Source organism: Brassica oleracea, chromosome C2 (assembly GCF_000695525.1).
Source record: "Brassica oleracea var. oleracea cultivar TO1000 chromosome C2, BOL, whole genome shotgun sequence".
NCBI lineage: Eukaryota > Viridiplantae > Streptophyta > Magnoliopsida > Brassicales > Brassicaceae > Brassica > Brassica oleracea.
In genome coordinates, this window is record NC_027749.1 from 17,002,484 (window position 1) to 17,016,640 (window position 14,157).

The 14,157-nt window shown below is 33.1% G+C and overlaps 1 protein-coding gene across 3 annotated transcripts; it reads left to right on the forward strand.

Moving 5' to 3' along the window:
- The first annotated feature begins 10,964 nt into the window (after nucleotides 1–10,964).
- LOC106325856 (WAT1-related protein At1g68170) lies at nucleotides 10,965–13,859 on the forward strand. Of its 3 annotated transcripts, none has more exons than XM_013763906.1 (7): nucleotides 10,965–11,235; nucleotides 11,314–11,376; nucleotides 12,182–12,298; nucleotides 12,418–12,667; nucleotides 12,890–13,048; nucleotides 13,252–13,403; nucleotides 13,493–13,661. In XM_013763906.1, the coding sequence occupies exons 1-7, from the start codon at nucleotides 11,039–11,041 to the stop codon at nucleotides 13,659–13,661; spliced, it is 1,107 nt and encodes a 368-aa protein (XP_013619360.1). In that variant the 5' UTR covers nucleotides 10,965–11,038. The 3 variants fall into 3 exon arrangements, with proteins under 3 accessions (XP_013619360.1, XP_013619359.1, XP_013619361.1); XM_013763905.1 differs by having other exon boundaries at nucleotides 10,970–11,238; nucleotides 13,493–13,859; XM_013763907.1 differs by lacking the exon at nucleotides 11,314–11,376 and having other exon boundaries at nucleotides 10,970–11,235; nucleotides 13,493–13,859.
- Nucleotides 13,860–14,157: the final 298 nt, after the last annotated feature.

Sequence of the window (14,157 nt, forward strand, 5' to 3'; positions counted from 1 at the left end):
TTTTTTTTTTTTTTTTCAAAACCTATACGTTATGTCACATACACTAGTTCCTTTAGATTTCCATTCAAGAAAGCAGTTTTCATGTCCAAATGAAAAATCTCTCATACGTTCGTTGTTGCAAAGGGTCATATAGTTTCGAGACGTGCTACTAGTGCAAACACTTCCTCGGAATATAATACTTGTCTTTGTACATAGTCTTTTGCCAAAAGTCTCACCTTATACTTGTTCACCGTACCATCCACCTTTTTCTTTTATCTTGTAGATCCACTTTAACCCTATCGGTTTAACTCCAGCTGGTCTATTTACAAACTCCAACGTCTTGTTTCTTGTAATAGTTCCATCTTGGCTACCATATCTTCAACCCATTCTCTTATGTGTTCGGCTTCAAGATAGTTCTCTAGCTCGCCATCCACCGTGAGCAACAACATTTCACTTTTTTGATCTACAAATAACACATAATCGTCGAGATACTTTGGTTTTGTTATGGTGCGGTAGTGTCTAGACACCAACGGTTGACCACCACCGTCTTAGTTTGCATTGCGATCTTCTTCTTCTTCTTCTTGGTGGTTCATAGCTTCCTGTTCATGATCATCACCTTGATTATTACCTTCTTCTATCTCACCCTCATGTAGAAGTTTAAGAATACTCGGTTCACAATCTTCTTTGGTTGTTGTAGATGTCGAATCCCAATCTTTTTTCTCTTCAAAAATCACATTTTTAATGGCTCTAATGGTTTTGTCACACGAAACACGACCTTAGTTGGGAATGAGTGTCTAATATGTTTCCCTTCTAGACATGAGTCGCACATGCTTTCTACGTGTGTTACGCATTCCTACGACTATTTCCTTCTTTACCATGTTGTTCATAACTCCATAGCTTATATGTCCTATTCGAGCATGCCACCTCCATGTAGCATCTTCATCTCTGACATGTAAACACTTCGGATAGCTAATATCCATAGGGATCTTGTAGAGATGGTTTGGGGATCTTGTAACTCATACTAGTAACCTTTCATACAAGTTTGTGAGTGTTAAATAGGTGTCTTTCATGTTAACCTCACATCCGTTTTATGTTGCTTGTCCAAAACTCAATATGTAGTGCTTTAGGTTGGGTATGTAATATATGTCTTTGAGAGTCTTCCTCTCTCAAGATTTGCACAGTGAAGTAACTACACATTTTCCTACCATGTCAACACACGAACCATCACCAAACTTCACCTTTCCTTGGGTTTTTTATCCAAACTCGAAAGGAACTCATTATTCTTCGTCATGTGATTGCTCGCTCCATTATCCAAATACCAAACACTTGCATTCTCGTTTTCGATATCAATATTCTTTGGAATCACTTTGCCTTCATTTAACAGCACCACTTCGTGTACATAGAGGCGTCGGCCTCTTGTGTCTCGCTTAGGTTGGTTTTTTGATTCTTTATTAGTTTCTCGGGATAGAAAGTTGCATAGTGACCCGTCTTATCACATCTCTAACATATCACCTTTGAAGGATCTTTTTTTGAGTTTTTAACTTCGGTGTGTGACACATGGTTTTGGTTATTGAACTGACCTCAACCTTTGTCTCTTCCATTCCGTCCTCTACTTCTACTACGTAAATTCTCATAGTTTCTATGAATTTTCTGGTCGTTATTTGAAAACATAAGCTTCCCTTGGTCTTCTTTTTGAGTTTTCCCCTACACGCTCCTCATACGCCTTTAGCCTTCAAAATATATCCTCAAAACCTGTTGGATTTAATTCTAGGACTTGCTCAAAGGACACTATGATCTGGATGTACTTGTATCTCGGAAGTCCTTTCGAGAATTTCCTCACCAACTTGGACACTTCTATGTTTTTTCCCAACAAGGCTTCCTTGGATGATAACCCCAATATCTTTCTCGCAAAGTCATCGACAGTATCATTATCATCCATCTTCAACCTGTCAAACTCCGTCATCAACGTCTCAAGTATAGTCTCCCTTACACGATTAGCTTCAAGGTGTCGTGACTTGATGGAATTCCAAAGTCTTTCGATGCGGTTTGTTCTCCTACCTGGAGAATCAAAGTTTTGGGAACGAATTGAAAAAAGAGCAGTTGCAACATTGTTCTTCTTTTGAATCTGAACCAGGTTTGATTGTATCCCACACTTCATGAACACGCAGAAAAACCTTCATCCTGATCGACCAAACCATATAGTTTGCTGATGACAACATCGTACATTGGATGGATTCGGATCCAAAGTCCTTTGTATGAGGCGCAGATCTAGTCACGTCCGCCATCTTGCTTACATGATCTCTTCTCTATCGCCAAGATCGAGGCTTCAACCTGGCTCTGATACCAACTCAAATCTCTAGAAACACAAAGAATTATAAGAACAATTTTTCTTATTGCTTTAGAAACTTTGCAAAACTGAAACTCTTAATGTTTCTCTTAGATCTTATGAAATAAATCTCACAAGACCTGTATATATATATGAAACACAATTTTCTTTTACACGTGAAATATGAAAATACAAACCTAATCAAAATAGTAAATTCATTTTCTATTCTAAATTTCTCCTTTTTGTGTATTTAACTTATTAAACACTTATTAATAAGTTAACTTACTTCACAAGTCCTAGAATTATCCAACAAATCTAATCTTGAACGTCTAATAGAAAATAAAATTGCACTGAAAAAGTAACTTACATGCATATGAATGCAAATTATATGCATTAGACACTGACTCGCTCATATAACGTGGGTGGCAAAACACATTATTAGAGCAAGTCCATTGGTAATAGACTCTAATGGGCTCTTATGAATAAATTAGTAGTTAATTTGGTGATTTGAGAAGCTAAGAAACTTTGTTAGTGTAATTAATTTTTTCCTCTCCAGTGGAAGAATCTCATAAGAACTCACATGAATTGAGAGAAGGAAGTATATTTGGTTATGACTATTCACATGATTCCTATGAAACAGAAGACGATTGTCACACAAACAAAGAGCATGATTAAGACAGTAAAGACAAACAAAACAAAACTTGCAAAGAGGAAAACAAAGAGCACCACATGATCGACGCCAGAGAAATCTATCCCACGAGAAGCTCTGCCAATGTATTTGCAAAGAGGAAAACAAAACTTTTAATATCTTTTAATGTTCAGGCAGCAACATATTAAAGGATTAACGAAGTACCTATCTGTGCAGACCAGAAACAGTGAATGATCTTCTGGATGAGACGACGTGAATTCTTCACAGGGGAAGAACTGATCAGATTCTGCACGACTGCCTCAAACTCCTTGTCCCCAAAGAGTATATCCACCTCACCTAATATGGCACTGCAAGAACTTAAATCATGAAGAACAAACCTACAATTCTGAGCTTAGAGACATGAGACATGTCACCGCTCTCTGAACAAACCTACAACTCCGGCGCGCAATACCCGTGACTTCCCATGACTCTAGTAGAGACATGAGACATGTCACCGATCGGACCAAACTTAGCAAGCCCAATGTCAGATAGCTTTGGTTTGTAGCCATGGTCTAGCAATATGTTTGCGGTTTTCAAGTCTCTGTAGATCACAGGAGGTTGTGCTACGTTGTGAAGATACGCTTGACCAAATAAAAACAAACAAGATTCGGTTTATCAGACATTAAAACAATTTTTTTTAAATAATCACAAGTCTAGATGATATTGAGAGTAGCCTGTCCTGGAGGAACCTCTAACTGTCCTGGAGGAACATCAAACCTCTCAACCTTGTCGTCGTTGAGATTCATCCTTGCCTCGATCCTTGCTTTCTTTTGAAGTTGATTCCTCTGAAGAAGTTGCTTCTCTGTTCTGATCTTCATCATAGCCTCAGAACATGGGAGAGAAACGACATCGAATCGACATAGAAGGAGATCGACATCAGAATTGACAGAGAATCAACAGAGAAGATGGAGAGATAGAAGAATCAACAAAGAAGATTGAGAGATCGAAGAATCACCAGAGAATGGCCAGAGAAGATGGAGAGATCGGAGGAGGAAGAGAGAAAAGGGGATTTCGCATCAAACCCCGACGAAGGAGAGAGACACACAGGAGCCGTCAAATTAAAAAGTGACACGTAAGAGTTCTTTACAATCCTTAAAATTCCAGTTTAAACAGCGGTTCTGTGATTTATTTCTTTTTTTCATTTATTTTGTTTCACTTTTTCGTTTAGAACCTTAGTTAAAAGGTGTAGATGGAGCTGGTCTTAGGCCCTCACTAACAGTACTTGGTCGTGTGTATATTATAGGAGACCATGTTTTCGTATCACTAGTAAAATTTTGTTATAGTCACGAAATAGCTACGATTTTTTGTAGAAAATTTCGAAAAAGCCACAAAACAAAAAAAGTAAAAACTCGTGTGAAAATCATAGTAAAACTAGCTACAATTTTGACGAAATTAAATGTGGTTAAAAATAGGTAAAAAATTTTCACGAATAATTCGTAACAAATTTCGTGACTATTCTTAGCCATGAATATTTCAAGACTAAAACGTGGCTAAAATAGCCACGAAATGTTCGCGGCAAACTCGTAACTTTTGTTACGGTTTTTGATAGGTCCTTTTTTGCTATGATCTTATAGCCACATTTTTTGTTTCATGGCATTTAGTGGCAAATCTTAAATATAGCCACGAAACTTGAGTCATAACCACGAAAAAACGTGGATGTATCCTTTTTCTTATTAGTGTATGCACATATAATATTAATTCTCAACTTTTATTAAATTTGGACTTTGAAATATGATACTTTGCGAAAGCCTTTTGGCCTAGTGGAGTAGTGGTCAAAAGATTTTACATTAAGTTTGGGTTTTGATTCTCAAAAGATATAATTTCTTACCGTTTGTTGCCAAAAAAAAAAAATATAATTTCTTAAAAATTATAGGATGAAAAATTGATTGAAAGATTCAAAAAGTGTTGCAGGTTGTTCGTTATGCTCGTGTATTGCAAAGAGTATGTCTATCAAACATAAACATGTAAAACCGTCAAGTAGAGAGATACGTCGTGAAATTGATGTATGTTAAATTATTAATCAATATATTGCATATGATAGTTAATCCTCATTTGTAATAGTAATAAAGAATATTTGATAGATATAATTGATGATTAGGCGAGTACTAAAAATGATAGTTTTACTTTTACCAGAACACTATGAGCCAAGAACCAGGCCTGCATATATATCTAATACACTTGCTTTCTCACTTAATTAATTACATTTCTACGCTCGGACTCCAAGTAGAGAAAGAGAAACCTCACACAAAAATAAGGAAATTATGGAAATGAAAAACGTCTCAAGAAGGTCTAAAGTGACTTATAATTAAATATATATTTAAAAAAAAATAATGTTATGTTCTCAAGTACCACAAAATTAGTTCCTTGTGATCATCTATCAACTAAAAGCTCGTGGCCTCAGCCTCTTGGAGTTCCTACAATCCTATATTATTCTCTACCATTTGTTTCTTCCACACCCAAATGACCTCAACATATTCTGAGTTTTTTTTGTTAATTATTCTATATTACTATGTTTACCCGAAAGTTCTAAAGTCATGGCCGCTAATCTTTATTTTAATTTTGTCTCAAAAAAATATAAATCTATTTTAATTTGAAGAATAATTTGTATAACATAGTTAATGACGCATCTACAAATCATTGAATCATAACTGTCATCCATCTCTATCTTCATGTAAACGTACGGTTCTTAGCTAATTAACTTTCTGAAACTGCTCAGATTCGTATGGTTATATATTTCAAATTTGCAAAGAGAAATACAAGTCTTGGAGCTAGATATAAAGTTTATTCCACTAAAGAAGACCCCAAAGTAACCAAGTGGTGTTTGGTGAAGATTCGCCCTGTGGATCAATGTTACATATCGAATTTCACCATCCATGACTATCACTGAAGATTTTCTTTGATTATTAAAAATGCTTTAGATGACAAGAATATTCGATTTTCTACATGACACTACTAAAATTTGGTTTATGATCTACAAGAAAAAAGGAATAAGAAAAATCTCAAGAGTGTAAAACTGTCAGAGAACAAAAAAATATAACTCATCTGTAACTTTAAAGTAACGGTGTACACTGATGGTATAGCACAAAATTGACGTACATTATTAGAATTGTGTTCGTGAATAGAAATAAAGATGATATTCCTTAAAGCTGGATACAAAATCGACGGCCAAGGTAAAAGCATATTTTCAGAAGTTCATCTATCTTTCGTACTAATACATGCACTCTCAACAATTTGTAACACTTCATATGGACTACAAGCTTTTTGTACACTTTTTTTGGCGTACGTACGTTATGGAGAACCACAAAGCTGAAAGCATGCGCCGCACGTGTCAATAGCATCTAAACACGTTGCTGGATTCGTTACGCATTTCGGTTTGTATATAAAGGTAGACCATTTTGCTACGAATTAGTAATTATTTAGCAAAATCACCCACTTACACGTCTGCTCTCTGCATAAGGTGGAGTAAAACTGTTCATACGTGTGGAGGTCTACTAATTTTTTCAAGAAATTGAAAAATATTCCCACATTTATGTTTCTCTAAGCGAAAATATAATTTTATTTAAATCTAACTAACTTTTGGAGTCTGCGTTCATTATATAAATTTGCAAGTCAAAGAAAAAAAAAGAGTAGTTCGACAACACGATGGCCACAAAACTATTCATTTGGTTATTATATTCTTTTCATATGATAAACTTTTCTCGAAGAGAAGTATCAACATCTCATATGGACGCAGAATTTGAGGGAGGACTGTCTCGCACACGCAGAATTTGAGGGAGGACTGTCTCGCACGTAGTGCGAAAAACAATCTTCGTTTATCGTTCATATGAATCCAGAGTTATTGGTGTGGTTTGCAAAATCTACACGAATGTACTTATGTTGCTGACAAAAAAAAAACTATTCCCAACTTAAAATAAACCTTTAATAAAAGTTAATAAAATATATTCCTTCTGTTCCTAAAATATACTAGTTTGTCGTTCATATGGATCCAGAGTTACAGATGTGGTTTGTAGAATCTATACGAATCTACTTATGTTGCAGACAAAAAAAACTATTCCCGACTTAAAATAAACTGTAAATAAAATATATTTCCTCTGTTTTTAAATGTAGAATGTTTTAAAGAATTTTAATGTTTCAATATATAAGATATTTTCATTTTTCTAGGTAATTAGTTGACAAAAAAAAAGTAACTTTTAATTTATTAAAAACTGTGGAACCAATCATATTTAATAATCTATTTTGTAATTGGTTGAATATCATTAATTTATAGTTTTAATGTTGTTTTCTAGACAAAAATTAATTTTTCTTAATATGTGTGTTTTAACTAAACATCCTATATTTAGGAATAGAGTGAGTATAATAATATAAACACGAAAATACAAACCCACCTAGTTTTCTAATCTCTGTATTTCTCCGTCCATAGTTCTAAGAACATTTATAATTTATTGCTATTTTGCCTCTATAATAGCAAAAAAATATTTCAGTCCATCTATTTTTGGGTAAAATAGATATTGCTTTGGTATTTATCGAAAAAATCATATCGTATTATAAAATCATATTTTCTAATTTAAAATAATCATTGAACTTTTCTAATTAAAATAAATATTTTTATACAAATATAAATTTTAATGTAAAATAGAAATACATTTTTTACATAATTATCATTTAAGTTTAAAGGGTTTTTTGGAAATATGACTCAAAAATGGAAGTCAAACACAAAACTAATCCATGTTTTTTTTTGGAACTTTGACTTGCCTCTTTCACCCCCAAATTCGGATTATTCACGAAAATGCCATCTTTTTTTTTTCTTTTCGAAAATGCATATTTTACTCTATCACTCTCATCTTCCTCGAGTATTCACAATATTGTCATTGACATCAATACACCAACCACCATGAACAACCAATTTGAAGCTCTTAATGCACCTAAAAATCGATTTACACTCTTTCTTTCTCAATTCTTATGAACTAAAAACAACATATCTTTCATTTTCTCTCCATATTCATCCAAAGAACCCAAGATTTTGATTCTAATTTTTTTATGGTTTATAGAGCCATTGAAGCTTACGATTCTTGATGGGTCACTTTTGTTTGAGATTTGAGTGCATGGAGAAGATTTATGTGTGCTAAATAAGTTATCTCACTGGTTAAAACTATGAAATCTGTTTTTTTTTTCCAGATCTGTTCGTCCAGACGACTTACATTAGTTTTGCAATTGACTTTTAAATGTGTTTTTATAGACGACTTACATGGAAGTCGTTCATCTTTGTTTGTTAAAAAAAATTCGAGACGACTTATAGGGTAAACGGGTTAGTTTTGTATTTGACCGGATTGTGTCCGAAATTTGATTTTTCCTAGACGACTTACATGTGTAAGTCGCCCAGTAGAAAATTAAAAAATCAATATTTTGTTATACCTAGACGACTTACATAGAAGTCATCTCAGGTCAGTTTTGCAATTGAAAAATAAAACAAAAAAAATTATTTTTTTCTAGACGACTTACACGGAAGTCGTCCGTCCGACAATGATTTTATTACAAGATTCTTGTCACACCTTGCTTATCTTGGACGACTTCTATGTAAGTCATCGAACGGACGACTTCCGTGTAAGTCGTCTAAAAATAATAATTTTTTTGTTTTATTTTTCAATTGCAAAACTAACCCGAGACGACTTAAATGGAAGTCGTCTAGGTATAACAATATTGATTTTTTTTAATTTTCTATTGGACGAATTACGTGTAAGTCATCTAGGAAAAGTCAAATTTCTGACACTATCCGGTCAAATGCAAAACTAATCCATTTTTCCTAGACGACTTACATGTAAGTCGTCTCGAGTTTTTTTTTTAACAAACAAAGATGGACGATTTCCATGTAAGTCGTCTAGGTTAAAAATCAATTGCAAAACTAACCTAAATGGACGACTTCCTAGAAGTCTGCCTGACGACCTCCGTGGAAGTCGTCAACGTCAATGTTTAATAAACTTTCATTTTTTCTAAAACTATACAGAATTTTTAACATTTTCTTGTTAATTCATGTCTATTAATCAATATTTTAGCTACTGGATGAAATTTATAACTTAATTCGTGATATTTATGAGGTTACCAACATTCATGTTTATTAAAGTTTCTAGCTGATCCGAGAAAACTTCCGTGGAAGTCTTTTACGCTAGTTTTTCAATAACTTGTATTTTTAAGAGTATTAAGTAACTTCAAGATATGTAAAACTCATATTTTCAAAATATATTTTCTGCTTTATTTTACTAAAATTGACTAAGTTTTTCAACACAAACTTGTAAAAATTGTGATATGTTTTGATTATTTACTATTGTTTGTTTCCACTCTTAAGTATGAACCAATGATGATTATTGCTATGAGTGGGTAAAATACTTGTTTCTTAAAATGTTGTATCAATGACTTAAGTATCATTATTGTTATATGCATCAATGATGTTTTTTGCTATGAGTGAGTAGAATGGTTAAAATAATTCTTAATATGTTGTATCAATGACTTAAGTATCATTATTGTTATATTTATCATTTATTTTATTAATATCTCTTCAAATTTACAAAAATATCACAACTAAAGGAGTACACATGCAAATCACAAAACAGACCACAAACAAAACTATTATAGATCATTCCACTACAAAGACAAGCTTGGACTCTACTTGATATGGAAGAAGACTTCGTCTGAATTCTAGCACATTATATTTTACAAGATTTTGGAAAACTTATGGGAAATCTTCTTGGAAGTCATCTAAATATAATGCGCTAGAAGACTTCCAAGAAGTCTTCAAGAAGACTTCTTTTAGCGCATTATATTTTAGAAGATTTCTCATAAATCTTCCAAAGTCTGCTTCAGATTTGAAAAACCTGCATATCAAAAAATGTTCAAATCGCTTAAAAACATAGAAAATGAATAGAAGATTTCAAAACTTGATTTTAAATACAAAACTATACCCAAACTTGAATCAAATGCAAAACTAACCTAAAAACCTTGTGAAATTACAGCAATCCCCTTGTGACCAAACAAAAAAAATAGAACTCATTATAGTCATTTTTTTTACGAATATAACCTCAAACTTGAATCAAATGCAAAACATTGTCTTTCACTATTAGAAACTTTTGGTTTTCTAAATCCACTGCCGTTCGTGATCAGAGAAGATATTTCAGTAATGTTTGGCTAACTGATAGTGTCTTTTGGACTACATTATACTTTAGAAGAATTTTAAGTTAGACTCTATTATATGGTGGGATATGACAAATCCACATTAATATTCCGCAAAAACATATTTTACCTGAAATCAGCATCTACTCAGAGCATCTCCAACCCACTTCTATATTTGCCTCTATAATAGCATTTAGAGATAAAACCACTTCAACCTTACTTTATTTCTTCCTCTAAAATAGAGATTGCTATTTTCACCTCTATATTTAGAGGAAGAAATAGCATTCCTCTATAATAGAGGCTTATTTTTTTATTTGCAAAATGATCCTTTAACTTTTTAATTTAACAATTATAACCAAAATAAATATTTTTAATGAAAATTTACTGTTTATATAAATATATAATCATACTTTTTATTTACATAATAGTTTCTATAAAAATATTCAGTGTAAATAATATCATAATTTTATGAATGTTACACTAAATTGGGTTAGTTTTCAATTTTCACAAATAAAGGGTACTATTTGTAAAATTAGAAAATAATATTTCAAAAATATTCATTTTTAGAAGAAGAAATAGAAGAATACATTGGAGACAAACTCATTTTTATTATAGAATTTTCCTATTTTAGAAGAAAAAATAGAGAAATACATTGGAGATGGTCTGATCTCACAACTCATTTATGGTACTAAAATTTAGTGGAGCATAGCGACAATAAATATTGGGGAAGAAAAGAAAGAAAGAAAGAAATAAATATCTAGGTGTAATAAATATAACTGACGGGCTCAGGAGTACTCTATCTCACTTGGCTACGTGTTCTCTCTATTCTTCCCTTCTCTCTCTCTCACTTGTTGGGTGGGAAAGTAGAAGAAACAAAGCAAAAAATGGTTAGGAAAATATGTGAAATGTGGAGAGAAATGAAGGCTATAACGGCAATGGTGGTGGTTCAAATAGCAACAGCAGTGTTGAATATTTTGTTCAAGCTTGCGGTGGTAGATGGTATGGAGCCAAGAGTTCTCGTGGCTTATCGTCTCTTCTTCGCTACACTTTTCATGCTTCCCCTTTCTTTTATCTTTCAAAGGTTGTTTTTCTCATTCTGCTTTGATATCAATTCCTTTGACCAATTATTCTCATTGTTTAACTCCATGTGATCGGCTAGGGAGAAGAGGCCAGAGTTTACATGGAATCTTCTCTTACTAGCACTTCTCTCGGGGCTACTGGGGTACGTCAGTTTTCACACACACACAAAAGTTTTCGAAGCTCTACATGTGCTCAAAACTGCAACAATTTCCGTTTTTGTTTTTGTTTCCTCAAGTCCCAACCATTTTTTCTTCAAAATAAATGATCAAACATATAGGGTCTGACTGTTATATAACTCATATAATCATAAGCTCAATTCTATGCATATGCAATCAACTATTTAAAAAAAAAAAAAAAAAAACTAGCCATTAGCTAGGTAGGATAATGGGGAAGACTACTTATTCAAGCAAACGTCTACATATAGTAAAAACCATATATTATCAATATTACCAACCGGTGGTTTTACATTTGAATTCAACATTCACGTACCAGGACGTAAAAACTCTAGACGATTACGTTTCAACGTAATCAGTATGATCAACCAATTAAATCAATATCACCAACCAGTGGTTTTGCATTAAAAACTAACATATACCAATAATTAACATAGAAGGGCAATTAAGTTTATGGTGACATAAGTACTTGTTCCTAAAATAGTTATATAGATTAGTATGTAAAAACAACTATATTAGATCTAATCAAGAGCGTGTGGTCCAATTGTTTCTTCGAGTGGATTGAAAACTCATCATATGAATTAAGTCTAGGGATCGAGTTCTCTCATCAATTCAATTCGATGTGGTTCCTTCTTGGCCACTGTAGATGTCTTAAATGACAAGAATACTTAACTTTTTACATGTCTTAGAGATTGTTCCAAGTTTATATATATATATATATATATATATATATATATATATTAGACTTATCATAATTTTATGATGATTGAACAGTGCGGTGTTACCGAGTATCTTCACCATTACGGGTCTGGCTCTAACGTCAGCAACATTCGCTTCTGCTGCTGCCGTTCTCACTCCCTTGATCACTTTCGTATTGGCTGCATCTCTTAGGCAAGTCTACATAATTAATAACAATTTTAATCCATTTTTGCATGTTAATATTCTCAAAACAAAAACAAAAAAGTCTGTTGATATATGGATCGTTATTCAATTTTTGGTGGGTCCTATAGGATGGAGAGTGTAAGGTTTGGAACAAGAGAAGGGAAGGCTAAAGTTTTTGGGACACTCTTTGGTGTTGGTGGAGCTCTTATCTTTATATTCTACAGAGGAAAAGATATTCATATGTGGTCAACGCACATTGACCTAATGAACAAATCACATGACTTCTCACGTGATGCTACCTCCCACCATATTTCTATCCTCGGGGCTCTTTTTGTTTTTGGTGGCAACTTGTCCTATGCATTTTGGCTATTATTGCAGGCAAGATTTCTTATTTCTCCTCCATATCGCTATGCATGTGGTGTAATATTAAGGTATAAATATATTAAGGAATATAGTTTGGAATATATTATCATGCATAATACTTTTTGATAGTACTAGACAATTTTGAGGTGACGTGGCTTATTATCATCTAAATTTAGATATGCACATTATAAATGATATCAAATGTCTGAATTTATGATAACGTTTTTTGGTTTACAGGTAAAAGTAAGCAAACTATTTGGAGGGGCTTACTGGAACGCGACGCTAATGAACCTGACGGGAAGCGTTGTGGCTGTTATTATTGCTCTTTGCTGGAATTGCGATTTGAAGGAATGGAAATTAGGATGGAATATCAGGCTCTTTACGATTGCGTATGCGGTAAATATAAATATCGAATGTATATGTCTTGTTCAGTCACACTAATTGAAGGTCATATGCAAACTATTTCTTTTATTTAACATAGCATCATAAAATTTTCTAAAGAAGACGGCCATGTTAGTAGAAGTAACACATTCATACGAGTCAATGAGAGAAGATTTTAAGTTGGCCTTAAAGCATATCTTTCATGTGGTCTGGTGCAGTCAATTGTGATGTCCGGAATGGTGATAGCAGTCAACGCATGGTGCGTCGAATCTAGAGGACCCTTATTTGTATCGGTATTTAGCCCTGTAGCACTTGTCGTCGTAGCTCTTGTTGGATCATTTATTCTAAACGAAACACTTCACGTGGGGAGGTACAAAAACTCATGTTTTTTATTGCTTTGTGGAGATGGATTTGTTATGTATGTATATAATGGTTTATCTTTACATGTTGACGTTACAGCATAATTGGTACAGTGATTATCGTGGGAGGCTTATACCTTGTGCTATGGGGTAAAAACAAAGAAATGAAGAGTATCACTCCGACCTCGGATTATATTGAAACAAATAAGACTACTAGCAAAGACATCTCCCTCAAGAATCTCCCAACATTAAGTACAAATGTCCCTTGAATACGAATACAAACCAACAATTGCTTTTTATATCTGTTCTATGCTTCTAGCTATTATGGAGTATTAATTTCTCTATGTATGTTATATGTGATGAAGATTTCTTTAATGTTGTAAGTTATGATATGGGAGTACATCAAAACTATCTCGGATTATAGTTTTGAGACTGATATAAAATTGTAAAATATTTATTGTTTTAAATTATTTTGAGCTCTGGGGCATGTGTATAATTTAGAAGACAAGAGACCTCATTTGTATATAAACCATATTTGAGCAATGTTTTTAATACTGGACCACTAACTGAACCGAAAGAGTTTTAGGATCATGGGCTGATATGGTTTAATCGAGTTCAACCATATTCAGTTGAGTTCAGTCATAAATAAAATAGAACTAAATCTAATTTTTTTTTTCATTATGTTTGATAAATTTTAAGTAAGTATTAAAATTTTCAATATAAATAATTATAAAATAAAAGTTAAGTACAAACCAAATGAAAAAG

Excerpts from the sequence above, each read along its gene's own strand:
- LOC106325856 (XM_013763905.1), top strand. The coding sequence starts at position 11,039 with ATGGTTAGGAAAATATGTGAAATGTGGAGAGAAATGAAGGCTATAACG. Across the intron at positions 11,239-11,313 it reads TCTTTTATCTTTCAAAGGTT|GGAGAAGAGGCCAGAGTTTA; the intron begins GTTTTTCTCATT and ends GTGATCGGCTAG. Across the intron at positions 11,377-12,181 it reads CTTCTCTCGGGGCTACTGGG|TGCGGTGTTACCGAGTATCT; the intron begins GTACGTCAGTTT and ends ATGATTGAACAG.